This window comes from Thalassophryne amazonica, chromosome 7 (genome assembly GCF_902500255.1).
Source record: "Thalassophryne amazonica chromosome 7, fThaAma1.1, whole genome shotgun sequence".
NCBI classification, from domain to species: Eukaryota; Metazoa; Chordata; class Actinopteri; order Batrachoidiformes; family Batrachoididae; genus Thalassophryne; species Thalassophryne amazonica.
In genome coordinates this window covers 47327283-47347215 of record NC_047109.1, presented here as the reverse complement: position 1 = coordinate 47347215, position 19933 = coordinate 47327283, and the positions used below count along the sequence as shown (strand labels likewise).

Genomic DNA, 19933 nt, shown 5'->3' with positions numbered 1-19933 from the left:
TGAAAATCTTGGAATCATTTTTGATCAGGATATGTCCTTCAATGCGCATATTAAGCAAATATGTAGGACTGCTTTTTTGCATTTGCGCAATATCTCTAAAACTAGAAAGGTCTTGTCTCAGAGTGATGCTGAAAAGCTAATTCATGCATTTATTTCTTCTAGGCTGGACTATTGTAATTCATTATTATCAGGTTGTCCTAAAAGTTCCCTGAAAAGCCTTCATTTAATCAAAATGCTGCAGCTAGAGTACTGACAGGGACTAGAAGGAGAGAGCATATTTCACCCATATTGTCTTCTCTTCATTGGCTCCCTGTTGATTCCAGAATAGAATTTAAAATTCTTGTTCTTACTTATAAGGTTTTGAATAATCAGGTCCCATATTATCTTAGGGGCCTCTTAGTACCATATCACCCCAATAGAGCGCTTCGCTCTCAGACTGCAGGCTTACTTGTAGTTCCTAGGGTTGTAAGAGTAGAATGGGAGGCAGAGCCTTCACCTTTCAGGCTCCTCTCCTGTGGAACCAGCTCCCAATTCGGATTAGGGAGACAGACACCCTCTCTACTTTTAAGATTAAGCTTAAAACTTTCCTTTTTGAAAAAGCTTATAGTTAGGGCTGGATCAGGTGACCCTGAACCATCCCTTAGTTATGCTTCTATAGACCGCTGGGGGGTTCCCATGATGCACCCAGTGTTTTATTCACCTCTTTTTGCTCTGTATGCACCACTCTGCTTTTAATCATTGGTGATTGATCTCTGCTCTCTTCCACAGCATGTCTTTTCCTGATTCTCTCCCCTCAGCCCCAACCAGTCCCAGCAGAAGACTGCCCTCCCTGAGCCTAGTTCTGCTGGAGGTTTCTTCCTGTTAAAAGGGAGTTTTCCTTCCCACTGTTGCCAAGTGCTGCTCATAGGGGTCATTTGACCGTTGGGGCTTTTCTGTAATTATTGTATGACTTTTGCCTTACAATATAAAGCGCCTTGGGGTGACTGTTTGTTGTGATTTGGCGCTATATAAATAAAATTGATTTGATTTGATTTGATTTGATGTATGTGTGCTTTGTGCATTCATTCGTTCACTTGTGTAATACAACTGCATAGGTGTGGTGTGTCTATGTGTGTGTTGTTGAGTATTTGTGACTGGATAACTTACGTTTTCAGCATACAAGACTCAACTTCTGAATGCTGTTGGCTATTGGATTGAAGAGAAATGCTCCGATACCACCTAGTTCCCTAGCAACCCTCTTTATGGTTTGAAACTGGCACTTTTTTCCTGCCTTTGTTTACTGAGGTGGTGTAATTTGTGTTCAAAATCTATTTCTTTTTAACTGTGCTCAAGGACCCATTATTTTGGCTTGATGGGCTCTGGTCACAATTATAGGTCTCGATGGAGGATTTATCAACTTAGACGTGCCACTGTGTAGCTTTAAATGATTTACAATTGGTTAAACAATGTTGCATCCTGCAAATCACTTGTGATGTGCTGGGAATATGCATCTTTTTTTCCTGTGAGGCATATTTTGAAGGTCTATTTGCATGACTCTTTCATATCTCTCTCTTTCAGGTGTGATCTTAGTAATGGCAAGTGGGTCCGCTGCAATGAGCAGATTCAGAAAATGTGCCATTACCCTGTATTTGGGCTGAAGGAAGGCGCTATGTACCAGTTCCAAGTGAGAGCCATAAATCAGGCTGGTACAGGACGCCCATCTAAAGCTTCTGATCCTGTCCTCACTGAAGACCCATTAAAGCACACCAGAACCATGGGTAACACATGACTGAATTTAGCAGTCAATCCACCAGATATGCTCATTTATTTGACGCTTATGTCTCATTTTATAAACTAAGCATGGAAGTAGAGTTGTAGTCATTATGCCACTGCATCTTAAAGGATAAATTCAATTGGATAAATGACATTTTTTACAACCCATATTAAAATATTATCAACAACTGAGCCTCAGAGTGCTCTACTCACCTTTTGAAATTGTACTGTATATGGGAAATTCAGTTTTCACCAAATTTGTTAGGACACCACAAATGAGAGTGAACTGGTCAACCATTGTAGAACTCTAAAATCTATGTTTTTCCCAACCTTCCAATACCACAGTGTAGATATTTGTTCCATTTTATCATTACTTATAATCTATAGTGCTGCTGATTATATTATATTATGAGTTTGTTATGGGAAGTACAAGGTGTCCCCAAAAAAGTGGCACAAATATAAAGCTATAGAAAATATATACAATTTTGGGTACTGATACAGTTGTATACAAAGGTTTGGGCACCCCTGAGGATTTCCATGATTTTCCTTTATAAATCATTGGTTGTTTGGATCAGCAGTTTCAGTTAAATATGTTTTAGATCAGACAAACACAGTGATATTTGAGAAGTGAAATGACATTTCTAGGATTTACAGAAAGTGTGCAATAATTATTCAAACAAAATTTGGCAGGTGCATAAATTTCGGCAGCCTTGTCATTTTATTGATTTGAATACATTTAGCACTAATTGTTTGAACATAAAATTGGTTTGTAAGTTCATTGACCCTTGACCTCCTTACACAGGTGAATCCAATCATGAGAAAGGGTATTTAATGTGGCCATTTGCAAATGTTTCCCCTTTGTACATCTCTTCGAATGAATGGCAACATGGGAGCATCTAAAGAACTCTCAAATGACCTGAAATCAAAGACTGTTCAACACCGTGGTTTACGGGGAAGGATACAAAAAGCTATCTCAGAGATTTTAGCTGTCAGTTTCCACTGTGAGGAAATGGAAGACCGCAGGCACAGTACTAGTTAAGGCCCGAAGTGGCAGGCCAAGAAAAATCTCAGATAAGCTGAAGCGAAGTATGGTGAGAACAGTCATAGTCAACCCACAGACCTGCTCCAAAGACCCACAACATGATCTTGCTGCAGATAGTGTCTATGCATCATTCAACTATACAGCACAGTTTGCACAAGGAGATGCTGTAATGCAGAGGAAGCCTTTTCTGCATAAAGGCCACAAACGGAGTCGCTTGAGGTATGCTAAAGCACATTTGGACAAGCCAGCTTCATTTTGAAATAAGTTGCTGTGGACTGATTAAACTAAAGTTATTTGGACATGACAAGGGGCGGTATGCATGGCTGAAAAAGAACACCGCATTCCAAGAAAAACATTTGCTACCTACACTAAAATTTGGAGGTGGTTCCATCATGCTGGTTCCACTCCTACCTCACTGACAGGACAGAGCACGTGGTCCTGGGGGACAATAAATCCCTCCCCCACACTGTCACCTGTGGGGTCCTCCAGGGCTACGTGCTCAGTCCCATCCTCATCACCATCTACATGCTTCCCCTTGGGTGTGTCGTTAGCAGGCATGGAATTAATTTCCACTGCTATGCTAACGACACACAGTTCTACCTCAAGGTTACACCCTCTGCCTCCCCTTCTGCCACTGTAACTCGCCTCAACTCATGGCTGGAGGAGATAGGGGCATGGATGAGTCAGAACGTCCTGCAGCTGAATGGCTCAAAAACCAAAGCCATTCAAACCAGTACTCATCAACTTCACTCCTTTCCTATCACCTCCATTTCTCTCTTTGGCCACAACATTCCCCCTTCTCCCTCTGTTACAAACCTTAGGGTCAGGTTTGACCCCCACCTTTCTTCTGACAACCATGTCACCCACATCTGCAAAATTTCCTTCTTTCACCTTAAAAATATTTTCAAACTCCATTCTTCCCTTTCTCTCCCGGCTGCAGAGAAGCTCGTCCATGCCTTCGTCTCCTCCAGGTTGGACTACTGTAATGTACTCCTCATCAGGATCCCTGGCAGGACCATCCAAAAGCTCCAGTATGTTCAGAACAGTGCATGACAGGGTCCTGATGAGGGTGCGGAAACACAAGCACATCACCCCCATCCTCCACACCCTCCACTGGCTCCCTGTTCACTTCCGCATTGAGTACAAGGTGCCCTTGCACACCCACCACTGTCTCCATGGTGCTGCCTTCACCTACCTCACAGACCTGCTCACTCTATACACTTCAGGCAGAACCCGATCAGCCAACAGCACCGTCTGCTCCTACTCAGGACACGGCTCAAGACCATGGGGGGCCGATACTTCGAGGCCACTGCTCCCCATATGTGGAATGCTCTATCAGACTACCTCAGGGCCCCACAGGTGGTCGGTGCTTTTAAGAAAGGACTAAAAACGTATCTTCTTAGAAAAGCTTACAGCTAACGTTATCAATTGATGTGTATATTTTTATGATGTTTTTACTGTTATTTTTTGTCTCTGTAGCACTTTGAGATTTGGAATCAAAAGTGCAATATAAATAAATTTTTATTATTATTATTATTATTATTATTATTATTATTATTATTATTATTATTATTATGCTGCAGATTCTTGAAAACAATGTTCATGAATTAGTGACAAAGCTGAAGTTGCGCCGGGGATGGATCTTTCAACAAGACAACGACCCTAAACACTGCTCAAAATCTACTAAGGCATTCATGAAAAGGAACAAGCACAACATTCTGAATGGCCATCTCAGTCTCCAGCCCTGAATATTATTGAAAATCTGTGGTGTGATTTTAAGTGGGCTGTCCATGCTCGGAAACCAACAAACCTGAGATGTTTTATAAAGGCCCCTTCACACATAGTACAAAATTTGGACGATATTTGGACAAATATGGTGAAACAGCGCAAAACACTTGGAATTTGCGTAGCACGAAACATTGCACCGATGGGCAGGCATGCACAACGGCGGCAAGTGGGTCTGTCGAGCAGGAATAGCAGCTCATGCTGCTGCAGCTGCTCATATTGTGTTCCATGGGGCGAGCTGCCCCACTTCGCGCTGCTGATTTGGAAGAAAATGAAATAAAAACAGCTGTATAATTAGTGAATATCACTGGGTTGATATAAATAATACAGAAGGGGACGCAAGAGGATGCGATGGGTTCATACAGTGCACACTCTGTCTTCAGCTGCTGGTGTGTGCAAATTGTTGTAGCAACAAGTGTATAAGGCGTTTGAAGCAGGGACGATTTCACACGGTTTGCACATGATTCCTGCATCATGCAGACTAAGTGTACACTTCATCCAAACTTTGCACTATGTGTGAAGGGGCACTAAAGAAGAATGGTCCAAAATACCTTCAACCAGAATCCAGACTCTCATTGGAAGCTATAGGAAGTGTTTAGAGGCTGTTATTTCTGCAAAAGGAGGATCTACTAAATAGGAGGTCTGTGATAAAAGTAACGGACCTTATTATTTTTTTCAAAAACCATATGGATTTGAATCATGTGTGATTACATCAGACATGCTTGAACCCTCGTGGGCATGCGAGAGTTTTTTCACGCCTGTCGGTTACGTCATTCGCCTGTGGGCAGTCTTTGAGTGAGGAGTCGCCCACCCTCTCGTCATTTTTTCATTGTTTAGGAATGGCTCAGAGACTGCTGCTTTGTTTGATCAAAATTTTTTCAAAACTGTAAGGCACAACTGAGTGGACACCATTCGATAAATTCAGCTGGTTTTCGGTAAAAATTTTAACGGCTGATGAGAGATTTTGATCTGGTAGTGTCGCTTTAAGGATGGCCCACGGTGCCTGATGGCGATCTGCGCTTCGAGGCGGCAGCGTCTCGCCGTTTCAAGTTGAAAACTTCCACATTTCAGGCTCTGTTGATCCAGGAAGTCGTCAGAGAACAGAGAACTTGCAGAAGAAGTCGGCATGAGGAGTTTATTCGGACATTCCATTGTTAACGGACATTTTGTAATGAAAGAACGTGCGGGCAGAGTCGCATGTCGAGCCGGACCCGACCGCGGGGGGTCGCAACAGGAAAAACACCTCCGTTGAAAACCTTAACTGGCAAGTTGGAACATGCCCAAGCTGTTAAACAATTTCTCAGTTACTCACTTGTTGAAAGCCATCAAAAGCCGCCTGAATTTTACAAATGGTTTTCAACACGGAGGTGTTTTTCCTGTCGTGGCGCACACAGATTCGTCGAGTCGTCACGGAAACAACTCGGCAAATTTGTGCGGACGTCTTTCATTACAAAATGTCCTTAAACAGTGGAATGTCCGCATAAAGTCCTCATGCCGGCCTCTTCTGAATCTTCTCTGTTCTCTCACGATGTCCTGGGTGAATTAAGCCTTAAATTAGAATGTTTTCAGGTCGAAACAGGCCGACGATGGCGCCTGGAAACGCTGCGCGACGTCCCGCTCCATGGGAAGTCCTTACAGTGACAGAAACACCCCATAATCTCTCATCAGCCGTTAAACTTTTCACCGAAAACTAGCTTAATTTCTCCAATAGTGTCCACTCGGATATCCCTCACAGGTCCAGAAAAAATGTTGATAAAGCAACGCGCGCTGTCCGCAGCGGCTATTCAGATAAAGAGATTCCGACGGGCGGGGTGGAGCACTCCTCACTCAAGGCCTGCCCACAGGCGAATGACGTCACCGACACGCGTGAAAAAACTCACGCATGCGCATGAGGGTTTAAGCATGTCTGACGTAAAAACATATGAATCAAATCCATTTATTTTTTGAAAAAAATAAAAAAGGACCGCTTTTTTCATCACAGACCTCGTATTGATGTATTTTTTTCTGTTGGGGTGCCCAAATTTATGCACGTGCCTAATTTTGTTTAAAGAATTATTGTACACTTTCTGTAAATCGTAGAAACTTCATTTCACTTCTCAAATATCAGTGTGTTCATCTGCTATGTGATATATTTAACTGAAATTGCTGATCCAAACAACCAATGATTTATAAAAGAAAATCATGGAAATCATCAGGGATGCCCAAACATTTGCATACAAGTGTATCTGTTATATGTCATCTTGAAGCGTATCTCAGGAAATTGTATCTCTGGTGTTCATTTCTGATTTCACCTCAGTTTGCAAGAGTTTTGGCATTCGCAAGATGTGCTCAATATGTACACCCCTCCTCTGGTTTGGCCATATCTCCCTTTGTTAATATTGGGAACACTTCTATTAGTTTGAAACATCTTTACAATCCTCTGTGTTGTGTTTCTGTCTGGAACTTTTCTAACTGCAAAATGACATTGATATTGTCATTGGGTTTACACAATTGATTTAGTCTCAAAGTAGAATTTCACCTGTTTCACCAGCATCCTCATTGACTCAGTCTCAAACTACATCAGAAGAAATTCCTCACATATATCTTGATGTCTGAAAAAAAAATAGCAGAATTCAGATAAGCCGTTGCAGAATTATAGTCAAATGATTTTGTGGCACTTCTTTGAGACACCTTGTATTTATCCACTGCTGGTATCTGCATTAATAACAAAGAAAGAGAGAGGAAGAATGGTTGTCAATGTGAGATCCATGCACAGCATCATTGGCGAACAAACTGCCCAACGCGAACATCCTAGACCGAGACACAATTCATATAAACCAGTATACAGTGGTCCCTCGTTTATCGCAGGAGTTACAGTAGTGTTCAGAATAATAGTACGAGGTCTGTTAGAAAAGTATTGGATCTTTTTATTTTTTGCAAAAACCTGATGGATTTGAATCACGTGTGCTTGCATGAGCAAACATTGAACGTTTGTGCGCATGCGTTAACTGTTTCACGCCTGTCGATTGCATCATTTTCTGGTAAGCAGCCTTTGTGTGAGGACGTCTAGTGTGCTCGGCGGATTTTCATTTCAAGGAAAAAGACGGAACGACTGGAGCAGCGCCACATCAAATTTTGCCAGAAACTGGGCGACAGCCAGGTGGAACCCATTCGGATGATTCAGATGGCTTTCAGTGCTATGGGCACAAACCGGGTACAACCAGTTTAAAGACGTCCGCACAACAGTGGAGAGCAAGCCACGCTCCGGTCGGCCATCAACATGCTGAAATTACCAGATCATTCCAAAGTGAATGCTGTGGTGATGCGGGACCATCGTGTGACTGTCCGAGAAACTGCGGAAGAGGTGAACATCAGCACTTTTTCGGCACATTCCACTGTGACAGAAGATTTGGCCATGAAAAGAGTGGCGGTGAAATTCATGCTGCTGCTAATGGCGAAGCAAAAGTGCCTCCGTGTTGAAGTCTCACAGGACATGCTGTGACATGCGCACCTCTTCCACAATTTCTCGGATAGTCACATGACTGAAAAGTCACCGAAAGCCGTCTGAATCATCCGAATGGTTTCCACCTGGCTGTCACCCAGTTTCTGGCAAAATTTGATGTGGCGCTGCTCCAGTCGTTCCGTCTTTTTCCTTGAAATGAAAATCCGCCAAGCGCACAACACATGTCCTCACACAAAGGCTGCTTACCTGAAAATGATGTAATCGACAGGCGTGAAAAAGTTCACGCATGCGCACGAAGGTTCAAGGTTTGCTCATGCAAGCACATGTGATTCAAATCCATCAGGTTTTTGCAAAAAATTAAAAGGCCCAATACTTTTCTAACAGACCTCGTAGTGCTATGTGACTAAAATGAATAATCCAGGTTTTGAGTATATTTCTTATTGTTACATGGGAAACAAAGTACCAGTAGATTCAGTAGATTCTCACAAATCCAACAAGACCAAGTATTCATGATATGCACACTCTTAAGGCTATGAAATCGGGCTATTAGTAAAAAAGTAGAAAAGGGGGTGTTCACAATAATAGTAGCATCTGCTGTTGATGCTACAAACTCAAAAATATTATGTTCAAACTGCTTTTTTAGCAATCCTGTGAATCACTAAACTAGTATTTAGTTGTATAACCACAGTTTTTCATGATTTCTTCACATCTGCGAGGCATTAATTTTGTTGGTTTGGAACCAAGATTTTGCTTGTTTACCATTTCCAGGGCATGTCCTCTTCAGCATAAGGCAACATGACCTCGTCAAGTATTTTGACATATCCAAACTGATCCATGATACCTGGTATGCGATATATAGGCCCAACACCATAGTAGGAGAAACATGCCCATATCATTATGCTTGCACCACAATGCTTCACTGTCTTCACTGTGAACTGTGGCTTGAATTCAGAGTTTGGGGGTCATCTCACAAACTGTCTGTGGCCCTTGGACCCAAAAAGAACAATTTTACTCTCATCAGTCCAAAAAATATTCCACCATTTCTCTTTAGGCCAGTTGATGTTGATTAATAGTCTCTGGTCCCCTCCCCTCCCGGTGTACTGATGAGGCATTTAGCAGGCTGACATCATTAAATAGGTGGCTGGTGCAGTTTTGTAGACAGCAAGGCTTTAGCTTTATTGACAACTGGCCTTCGTTCTGGGGCCACCATGGCTTGCTGATGCCGGACAGCCTCCACCCTACTGGGGAAGGCACCGTCATCTTGTCTGCGAACATAGATAGAGCTCTACAGGGAGGGTAACATTAGGAATCTACAGCAGGCCACGGAGCAGGTGATTAGAGACCCTACAAGGCTTATGACAAATGTGGGTGTGGAATCCATTAGCTTAGCGGGAAATTTAGTGCAGAAAATCCACTATGGTGATAGTGCAGTTTATTTGCCAGGGAGAGAATTTCAACAAGTTGAGACTGTGGCCTGCTTCCGTAGTTGTGTCCATAAAAATCATAGAGGGATATGCTTTCCAAACTTAATACCCATTACTATATTGGATGATGTTGAAATTGAGGATGGCCCAGTGGTTGTTTCCAGCCATAGCAAAGATTTCATGTCTGCTACCTACAACGCGCGTGGTATGTCTTAAACCCAAACCTACTTCTAGGCATCTTATATATGCTACTCTGGAACCACCCCTAAACCCAAACAGTTCAATTGTCAACCCCACTGAGGTCGTTAGACTGGGTCTCATTAACATAAGATCACTGTCCTCAAAATCATTGTTGATCAATGATCTAATTATTGATCATCACTTAGATATGATTGAGCTATGTGAAACCTGGTTTAAACCTATAGCTGTCCTCCCCTTAAATGAGGCCTGCCCACCAGCATATACATTTACTCATGTCCCTCGTGATGCGAAGCAAGGCGGGGGTGTTGCTCTTATTTATAAATCTAGGTTTAGCTTATTAGCTGTTGGGGGCTACAAATATCACTCATTTGAGCATCTGATTCTCCGCTCTGCTCAGGATATTACACATTACAACAGGTCAGAAGAATAAAATCAGTCATTTTACTTTGTCACTCTATATAGGACTCCTGGCCCATATTCTGAATTCTTAGATGAATTTGGTGCGTCATCTGTAACTTGTCAACTAGTGTAGATAACATTCTGATCATTGGTGACTTTAACATTCATATAAATAAGCCTTCTGATCCCCTCTGCAGATCATTTATGGAAATTGTGGATGCATTAGGATTTCGGCAATGCATTCGTAATTTGACGCACATTAGTGGAAATACCCTGGATCTGGTTCTCGCACGTGGTATTGCTGTCATGAATATTGACATCATGCCTCTTCCATCAGTGGTGTCTGATCACTCACTTTTTAAGTTTACAGTTTCGCTGCGTGTTTAGTGGAACAACATTATATATCTTTACGGCGATGCATCAACTCCTCAACTAAGACTGAACTCGAAGCTAGACTGCCTGATGTCTTAGCTTCACATTTGACAAATACCCAGTCAGTAGACAGACTTGTGGATAGTTTAAACTCAGTGCTCAAAACTACACTCGACATGATTGCACCACTTGTGTTAAAACCGCACTCCCCCAAATAACAGTCACCTTGGTTCAATGATTATCTGCATGACCTCAAGCATAAAGCAAGAGGTCTAGAATAGAAATGGCGTTGTTCAAAATTAGAAGTATTTCACCTTGCGTGGCGTGATGCTATCTTAGACTATAAGCATGCATTATTGGCTACAAAGCGGACTTACTACTCGGATTTGATCAACAAAAACAAGCATAACTCAAAGTTCTTGTTCGACACGGTGGCAACATTTTTGCATGGACAACCGCCTGTAGTTCGCTCTCCTTTTACAGCACAAGATTTCCTGGATTACTTTGGGAAGAAAATAGAAGACATCAGGTTAAACATATTCCGGCATGCCTTAATCCAGCCACTACACCCTGCTATTGATGTGGGCACCACTACTGAGGTATTACCTAGATTTACAGAATTTGACAGTATCTCACTAGTCATGCTGACAAAACTCGTAATGTCAACAAAAACCACAACCTGTTTATTTGATCCTATACCAACAAAACTATTTAAGGACCTGTGGCCCACTCTTGGGCCGACTGTGCTGGAAATTATTAAACTTTCTTTAACTTCTGGATCTGTTCCTAAATGTTTCAAATCTGCAGTGATTAAACCATTACTTAAGAAACCTAATGTTGACCCTAGTGTTTTGACAAACTATCGGCAATATCAAATCTATCATTTTTCTCTAAAATTCTGGAAAAAGTGGTGTCACGGCAGCTTGTAGACTATCTTACTGAGAATAATCTCTTTGAGCCACTGCAGTCTGCTTTTAGAAAATATCATTCCACAGAGACGGCTCTCACTAAAGTGGTGAATGATCTTCTGCTTACAATGGATTCAGACACCACTACGGTTCTGTTGCTGTTAGATCTCAGTGCTGCATTTGATACCGTGGATCATCATATTCTACTTGATAGGCTGGAAAATCATTTTGGGATTACTGGGAGTGCCCTTGCATGGCTGACGTCATACTTGACCAGTCGTTCTCACTGTGTTTTGTACAGTAACACTACCTCTAACCTTAGTGACATGAAATTTGGGGTTCCACAGGGGTCTGTCTTAGGCCCCCTGCTTTTCTCCCTTTATATAGCACCCCTTGGGCACATATTACGGCGTTTTGGGATTACCTTTCACTGCTATGCAGATGATACTCAATTATACATGCCAATAACTGCTTGTAATGTTGTTCACATAAAATCCTTAGAAGATTGCCTTGCAGCAGTGAGAAGTTGGATGTCTAGAAACTTCCTACTTTTAAACTCTGATAAGACTGAAATGACGGTTCTTGGTCCAGTGAGACATCGGCATCAATTTGACCAGTTAACGCTCAGCCTCGGCTCGTGTGTCATACATCACACTGACAAAGTGAGAAATCTTGGGGTAATTTTTGATCCTTCGTTGTCCTTTGGCCTCCACATTAGAAATATTACTAGGACTGCTTTCTTCCACCTGTGAAATATAGTGAAGATTCATCCCATCCTGTCTATGGCTGATGCTGAGACCCTGATCCATGCATTTATCTCTTCTAGATTGGACTACTGCAATGTTCTATTTTCTGGTTTACCGCAGTCTAGCATTAGGGGTCTCCAATTGGTTCAAAATGCTGCTGCCAGACTTTTGACACGAAGCAGAAAGTTCGACTACATTACACTCATTTTGGCATCCCTTCACTGGCTTCCTGTCCCAGTGAGATCAGATTTTAAGGTTCTGCTACTAACCTATAAAATTATTCATGGACTGGCACCCTCCTACCTAGCTGACCAAATTAAACCTTACGTACCGGCCCGGGCTTTACGTTCTCAGGGTGCAGGACTACTTTGTGTCCCTAAGGTGAATAAGAAGTCTGCAGGTCACAGAGCTTTCTCTTACCGTGCCCCTGTTCTGTGGAATGATCTCCCTGCGTCAATAAAAGTCAGATTCTGTGGAGACTTTCAAGTCCAGACTTAAGACGCACTTATTTTCCCTTTCATATGGCTAGCATACTGGTACAGTTTTGTTTTACGCTTTTTACTCTTTTAATTCATTTTATTAGTAATTGGAGCGGGCCGCAGCCTCAACTTTACCTAAATTATGGGTCTTTTAGTGAAGTTTAGGGCTAGTGGCCGGCGATCACCTTAGGATTTCTCTGTTTTTCTTGTTGTTTAATGCTGACAAATTATACAGTATTTCTTGTCTTTCTGATGCCTGATTCTGTTTTTCTCTCTGTTTAAGGTGCAGCTCCATCCAGAGATGGGAGTTGTGTTCGTGTTGGCGATCCTCCTGTCCTGTGTGCCAGTTGCATTTCTTGTATATTCTTCCATGAATTGTTCTGTGAATTGTTCTGTAATTTATGTTTTGTAGCATGGCCCAAGCAGAGGGTCACCCCTTTGAGTCTGGTCTGCTTGAGGTTTCTTCCTCAGAGGGAGTTTTTCCTTACCACTGTTGCTCTGGGGGTTGGTAAGGTTAGACCTTACCTGTGTGAAGTGCTTTGAGGCAACTCTGTTGTGATTTGGTGCTATACAAATGAAAATAAATTGAAATTGAAATGAAATTGATGTGTTCTTTGGCAAATTGTAACCTCTTCTGTACATGTCTTTTATTTAACAGAGGGACTTTGCAGGGGATTCTTGCAAATAAATTAGCTTCACACAAGGCATCCTCTAACTGTCACAGCACTTACAGGTAACTCCAGACTGTCTTTGATCATCCTGGAGCTCATCAATTGGTGAGCCTTTGCCATTCTGGTTATTCTTCTATCCATTTTGATGGTTGTTTTACATTTTCTTCCAGACATCTCTGGGTTTTTTGTCCATTTTAAAGCATTGGAGATCATTGTAGATGAACAGCATATAATTTCTTGCACCTGCGTATAAGTTTTCCCCTCTCCAATCAGCTTTTTAATCAAACTACGCTGTTCTTCTGAACAGTGTCTTGAACGTCCCATTTTCCTCAGGCTTTCAAAGAGAAAAGCATGTTCAACAGGTGCTGGTTTCATCCTTAAATAGGGGACACCTGATTCACACCTGTTTGTTCCACAAAATTGACGAACTCACTGACTGAATGCCACACTGCCATTATTATGAACACCCCCTTTTCTTTTAGCATATCATGAATGCTTGGTATTGTTGGATTTGTGAGAATCTACTGAATAATGGTACCTTGTTTCCCATGTAACAATAAGAAATATACTCAAAACCTGGATTAATCTTTTTAGTCACATAGCACTACTATGTATTATTCTGAACACTACTGTACGTTCTAAAAATAACCCGCAATAGGCGAAATCCGCGAAGTAGTCAGCATTAGTTTTCACAATTATTATAGATGTTTTAAGGCTGTAAAACCCCTCACTACACACTTTATACACTTTTCTCAAACAGGCATTAACATTTTCTCACTTTTCTCTCTTGTGTAAACACTCTCTTTTTTCTTCTGGGCGAGAAGATTATAAACAGACACACGCAGAACACAATGCACATGCTCTCTCTTCGCTCACTGCCTCTGGGGGTACGGATGTGGGACCCGCAAAGAATCCAAGTCATGGCCATGGAGCTCTGCGGCCGAGACCCTGCGGCGCTGTGGATTTTTCCGCAAGAAATCTATCCATGCGGGTTGCCGGAGCACTCCGCATCAAAACAGCGAGCGTAGTCTCTGGACCTGTTCTCAGAGTTGGCACAGCTCCACACAGCAGAGAGGGGGTGATCTGAGTGGCCCGCTGTGGTGTTTACCGAGCGGGACCACTGTATTACAAATAAATAAATACACCTGTGTTTTAAAACATAGTTGTGTCTTTAATGCACACTGTAAACCCCCCAAAACTGACAGAGCTAAATTAAAAAATTAGGAAAGTGATTGTCCATTTTTTTAAGTTTATGTCAAAAATGGCAAGAGAGAATCTACATACCTATCGCAAAATATTTCAGCACAAAATTACCATAATTACTAGTTTTTAATATGCACTGAAAAGCAAACATTATGGTCCAATAAAAACAATGTTCTTGTGTATAATGTCCACCTTAATATTTTATGTTTTTGTAAAATGAAGAGGAACTAGTGCATATATACACTAATAATTACAGTAGTCTCACTCGAACCTCTGGACACAAGAATCTATAAATAAATAAATATGGACAGCCATGACATTCAAATGGCTCATCTGTATTTTCAAAACTATCTTCCTATTTGTCCATTACTTTGACGATACACTGGTTTCAAAAACAATAATGTGCTCTTCATCAATATTTGATTTGAATGGGCTTACTGGAGTACAGCAGCATCACCACAGATGAATGTTGGGATAAGGAGCTGCCTTTCTAATCAGTCATTTTAAATTTGTTCTTTAAATTTACTGAGGTAAATACGCACACATGTGCCTCCATAATGATCCACTCCATGCTTCCCACCATGTCTATGGATATTTTAGCCTGCTCAGTAGTGACGAGAAGTGTTTTGCTCTGATGGTTTTAGCTTGCCCCATATGGTTGTAAAGCTAGTTAACCTATGACGGTTTTGACAATTAAATTAAATACTGGACCAATTAAAAATGTTTTAATCTCAAGTGAAAAGTTGACCCCAAAACCATCTAAAAAGAGGCCCCAGGTTAAAAAAAATGTTGCAATTCTTCTTCAAGGTTAAAATGTCTGTTAAAGACAAGGAAACGGGAACAGCCAGTAGAAGATGCTAAAGCCCCCATCACACATAGCAAGAATGTGCAGGAACCAGGCCAAAACGGCAAATATTGTCGGACACAGTCGGGAGGAAAAGAGACGTGGTCAGCCGTGTCAGAACGCATCCAGATTACTTCATCCACACCTGCACGATGGCATCCAAAGCATATGTGGACAACAGGTAGATGACACAGACTGCTGTCAGAAGGCCATAAACGGTACTGAAGACTGCCCGATGTCCAAACGTCTGGATGACAACCACGGGACCGGAGTGGGAGGGAGCGCTGTGTTCCTCCCTTTGCACAGTCTTACGTCATATGTGTCAATGCTGCGTCTGATGCATGGTGTGACTGCTTGGCCCACTGCCAGCAAACTTTCAGTGCACGTGTGCGCGTGCCACTGGACACCTTTGCTGAATGTTTGCAGCAGTCACACCATGTGTCAGATGCAGCCTTTCCAGCAAACTTTAATTTCTTTTATTGCTTACTTCAGGAGCACAAAGCAAGTCTGTACATCATGATGTCGGTTGGATTATCACATGGGATTTAATTTTTGCGTGGTTATTTGCAGCACACAGCTGAGAGGCTTTTCACCACAGGCTGTGGTTTGGTCCCTATGTGCTCTGCGCTGTCCTGGTTCTGTGCTGGAGGTGAGTTTCATGTTTAATCATCTTGTCATGGCCTAGCAATACAGTTTCACATCACATCTCTGACAGAGTTTAGATGGCGAGCAGGTAATAATATGCATACTACAGTGGTGAGATCCGTTCAGCTCTGTACCTGATGTGCACTATGACACATTACTGTGCATAAGACCACCGAGTGCAGTGACATGCAGTATTTTCAGTTTGATTGCACGCTGTTCACACCCACTGTATATTATGAATGCCTGCCACATACATGTTGTTAAAGATCACATTTTCTTTGTCCTCCCTGGCTGGGCTCCAGTGAGGTGGACATCCGTGGCACAACATGTCAGCAGGCTTTGTTGTGACCGATCAATCTCAGAGCTCAATCAGCTATGATCAGATTGTTTCAGATGCTGTTTTGATGCCGTCAGAATATGTAGACTGCAATCAGATGACGCAAAAACTGCATATAGACTGCTGACAGTTGTGCGTCGCATCTCGATGGCGACAAGAGTGTTTTGAACATGTGCAACACACTCACGACATCTGAGTGAATGGGACCAAATATGCCATCCGTTGGTCTTCAGACCACAGCTCAATATTTCTGATTGTAGCCAGATGTGTCATTCTGGCGCAATTTGGCATCAGTCGCCAAATGTGTGATGGGGGTATTAGTCTTATGAGTTCTTCTTCATCCTCTTCTTTCAGCTGCTTCTGTTAGGGGTCATCACAGCAAATCAATCATTTCCATCTCACCCTGTCCTCTGTAACTTCCTCTATCACTCCAACCACCTGCATATCCTCCCTCACCACATCCATAAATCTCCTCTTTAACCTCCCTCTTCTCCTTCTGCATGGTGGCTCCATCCTCAGCATCCTATATATCCAGGGTATATTCTCCCTATATACCCTGGGTCTGTCCTCTGCACATGTCCATACCATATCATTCTCACCTGTCTGACTTTGTCTCCAAACTGTCCCACCTGAGCTGTCCCTCTGATATGTTCATTCGTAATCCTGTCCATCCTCATTACTCCCAAAAAGAATCACAACATCTTCAGCTCTGCCTCCTGTTTTAATATGACGAGGGTTGTAAAATACCCATCTTATCCTTCAACAACATGCTCAAGTGGAATACTTTGTCTTGAAAGTTTATATTTAAACCTTATTTGTGTAATGTATAGTGGCCATATGGGAATGATCGAGAGGAAATACAATGCAACATGACAGAGGTCATAGCGCGTGCACTTGTAACGGGCCGGACAGATGGGATCGGGTGATCTCGCTTTGGATCATTAAACACAGAAGGACGCGTAGAAGGCTGACTTGCCTCTGGTCATTTCTTCACCCATCTCTCCCTTTTCATCTCTTCCGTCGGTTGCTCCTCCGACATTAACACTAATAGTGTTATCACAGCCTCTTGTCTAACTTTATTACTCTGATACTTACCTGATTTCCCCCCCCTCAGTGGTCAGTGTGGGAAAAGGAAGAACAATCACCATAACAAAAGATGAACTGGAAGGTAAGTGTCATATTCTGATTTCTTTATCTAATGTTGTTACATAGTGACATTTGAGCATTTCCATCCTGCTTCATAATAGCATTGATGTTATACCGGCACACAGGGTTGTGTTTCCTCACCTGTCGGTTGCCTGAGGTTCATGGTGTAATGCATCTTCGTATTATTTTTAACAATGAGCTGGGGTAATTACACGGCTGGAGCAATAAGCATTTGTGCTAAAAACATTTTAGTTTATATGTAATGTGTCAAGAATATACAGTATTAAGTGTTCACTTTCTGAAATAACTGCCAAAACATATTGAAGTTTTTCATAATATTCTCATTTTTTGAGATGCAGTTGTATCCATCAGGCCAGTGTTCCTTTGCAGCCTACCTCGATTTTCACAAGACATTTTACTTGGACAATCTGGCTGACCTGTGCACTATCCTGAATAGGAACCCTTTCTCAGCAAAGGTCATCTGGGCAAGACATCCTGGGATCCTCAGTGTCCTCTCTCCATTTTAGTATCAGTCCTAGTTCAGTTATTTCTAGAGCTGATATAGAGCAGATATATATGTCTGCCTGGACAGGCGGTGCAAGAGCACACCTCAGGTGACCTTGAATGCTCAGACATTTATTGCTGCTGTGACAGCAGCAGTCCACATACAACCCAGGTCTAAGACCAATATCTGTGAAGAAAGATTGAGATTTTGGCAAAGTGCATTTGCATATTTATACCTGGAAATGTAACTACATGTCATCTGAGTGCTGGTGTGTGTGTGTATGTACATAGTATGTTAATGTGAAATGAAAAGGATGGTAGGGCGAGCAACAACAACAATAATAACTGTATCACTTCATCAGTTTTGCTTAAAAATATAAAAGTTATCAATAATAATTTATTTACAATTATTACTACTACTACTACATCTTGTAATAAACCATCAAAAAATAGAAAATTATAGAAAAATCTAAACATGTATAAAAACAAATTGAAAGCCCATATACACTGCATATATATAGCTTCACTTTTACACATTTTGTTATGTTACAGCCTTATTCCAAAACAGAGTGAATTCATTTTTTTACTCAAAATTCTACTACCAACACCCCATAATGACAACATGATTTTTTTTTATTATTATTATTGCAAATTCATTAAAAACAATTTAAAAAACTAAGAAAACACATGTTCATAAGTATTCACACCCTTTGTTCAAAACTTTGTTGATGCACCTTTGGCAGCAATTACAGCATCAAATCTTCTTGAATATGATGCCACAAGCTTGGTGCACATATCTTTGAGCAGTTTTGCCCGTTCCTCTTTGCAGCACCTTTCAAGCTCTATCATGTTGGATGGGGTGCATCCATGCACAGCTATTTTCAGATCTCTCCAGAGATGTTAAGTCGGATTCAGGTCTGGGCTCTGGCTGGGCCACTCAGACGTTCACAGAGTTGTCCTGAAGCCACTCCTTTGATATCTTGGCTGTGTGCTCAAGTGATGCACTTGGCCACAAATAAATTAATGATTTAATTAATCTTGAAGTGTGTTGTGAAATTTGGTTGACTACATATATACACATATCTATATGACTTTTCCCTTTCAAAGCAATTATTAAGCACCCTTTAAGATGAGGGGTAGTGAATTTTTGACCATGTTATCTGGTGTACTTTGATTAGCAATGGAATTTATTTGTGAAATTAGGCATATCACAGCTATAGTACCCTTAATTTGAATCCATTATACAAAGCAGGAGTTTGGCAGAAAAAGAAATAAAGAAAAAAGTGAAAAAAAATTCTAAGAACTTTTAAAACTTTATACCACTATTGTGGAGGCTGACCTTGTTCCAAACCTTTCACCTCATCATACTATATTTCTCATTCTCCAGGTCATGTCAAAGTGCCCTCCCCACCCACAAATGTCCACCCATGCGAGGTGAGTGACACCTATGTGGTGTTGAGCTGGACTGAACCAGAACCCAGAGGCAGAGAGCCACTCAGCTTCGACATTGAATGGGTCAGTCTTTACTCCCACGCACCCACACCACACACAAATAATGATACTTTTTAAATTCAATCTTTTATTCTCTCCATTAAATTTGAGCCGTTGGCCTGCTGACCATTTTCCAGCATGTACTTCAAACTTCAAAACAGCTTTCTCACTGTCTTTATTTTAATGTCATACCAGTGGAATTTAATAAATACCCTAATACTTGCTTGAAGTATATATCCATCAGAAGAAAAATGTTGTCCTCATTTTGAATGTAAAATTTATATTATCGCATGCAGAGGCACAGGGGCACAGGGGCACAGGGTAGCGTTCTTGTCTCCCATCAAGAAGGTACCTAGTTAAAATTGGGGTACCCTTACCGCAATCTCCATGTGCATCAGGAAGGGCATCTTGTGTAAAACTGACAAATTAACAAAACGCTGTTGGAGACTTGACAATTTCACAGTTGTTGTAATCAAGGAACCCCAAATAACTGAAATTCCTTGCTTAAAAGATGCCAACAAGGCCCAAAATAAGAGGCTCAG

General features: G+C 41.6%; 1 protein-coding gene across 1 annotated transcript in view; it reads left to right on the top strand.

Moving 5' to 3' along the window:
• The window catches only part of myom3 (myomesin 3), a 362966-nt gene that overhangs the window by 220695 nt on the left and 122338 nt on the right, over nt 1-19933 (top strand). Inside the window, exons 13-14 of the mRNA XM_034174111.1 lie at nt 17365-17418; nt 19288-19415. Of these exons, the coding sequence (XP_034030002.1) occupies nt 17365-17418; nt 19288-19415 (182 nt within the window). The remainder of the gene's footprint in view (nt 1-17364; nt 17419-19287; nt 19416-19933) is intronic.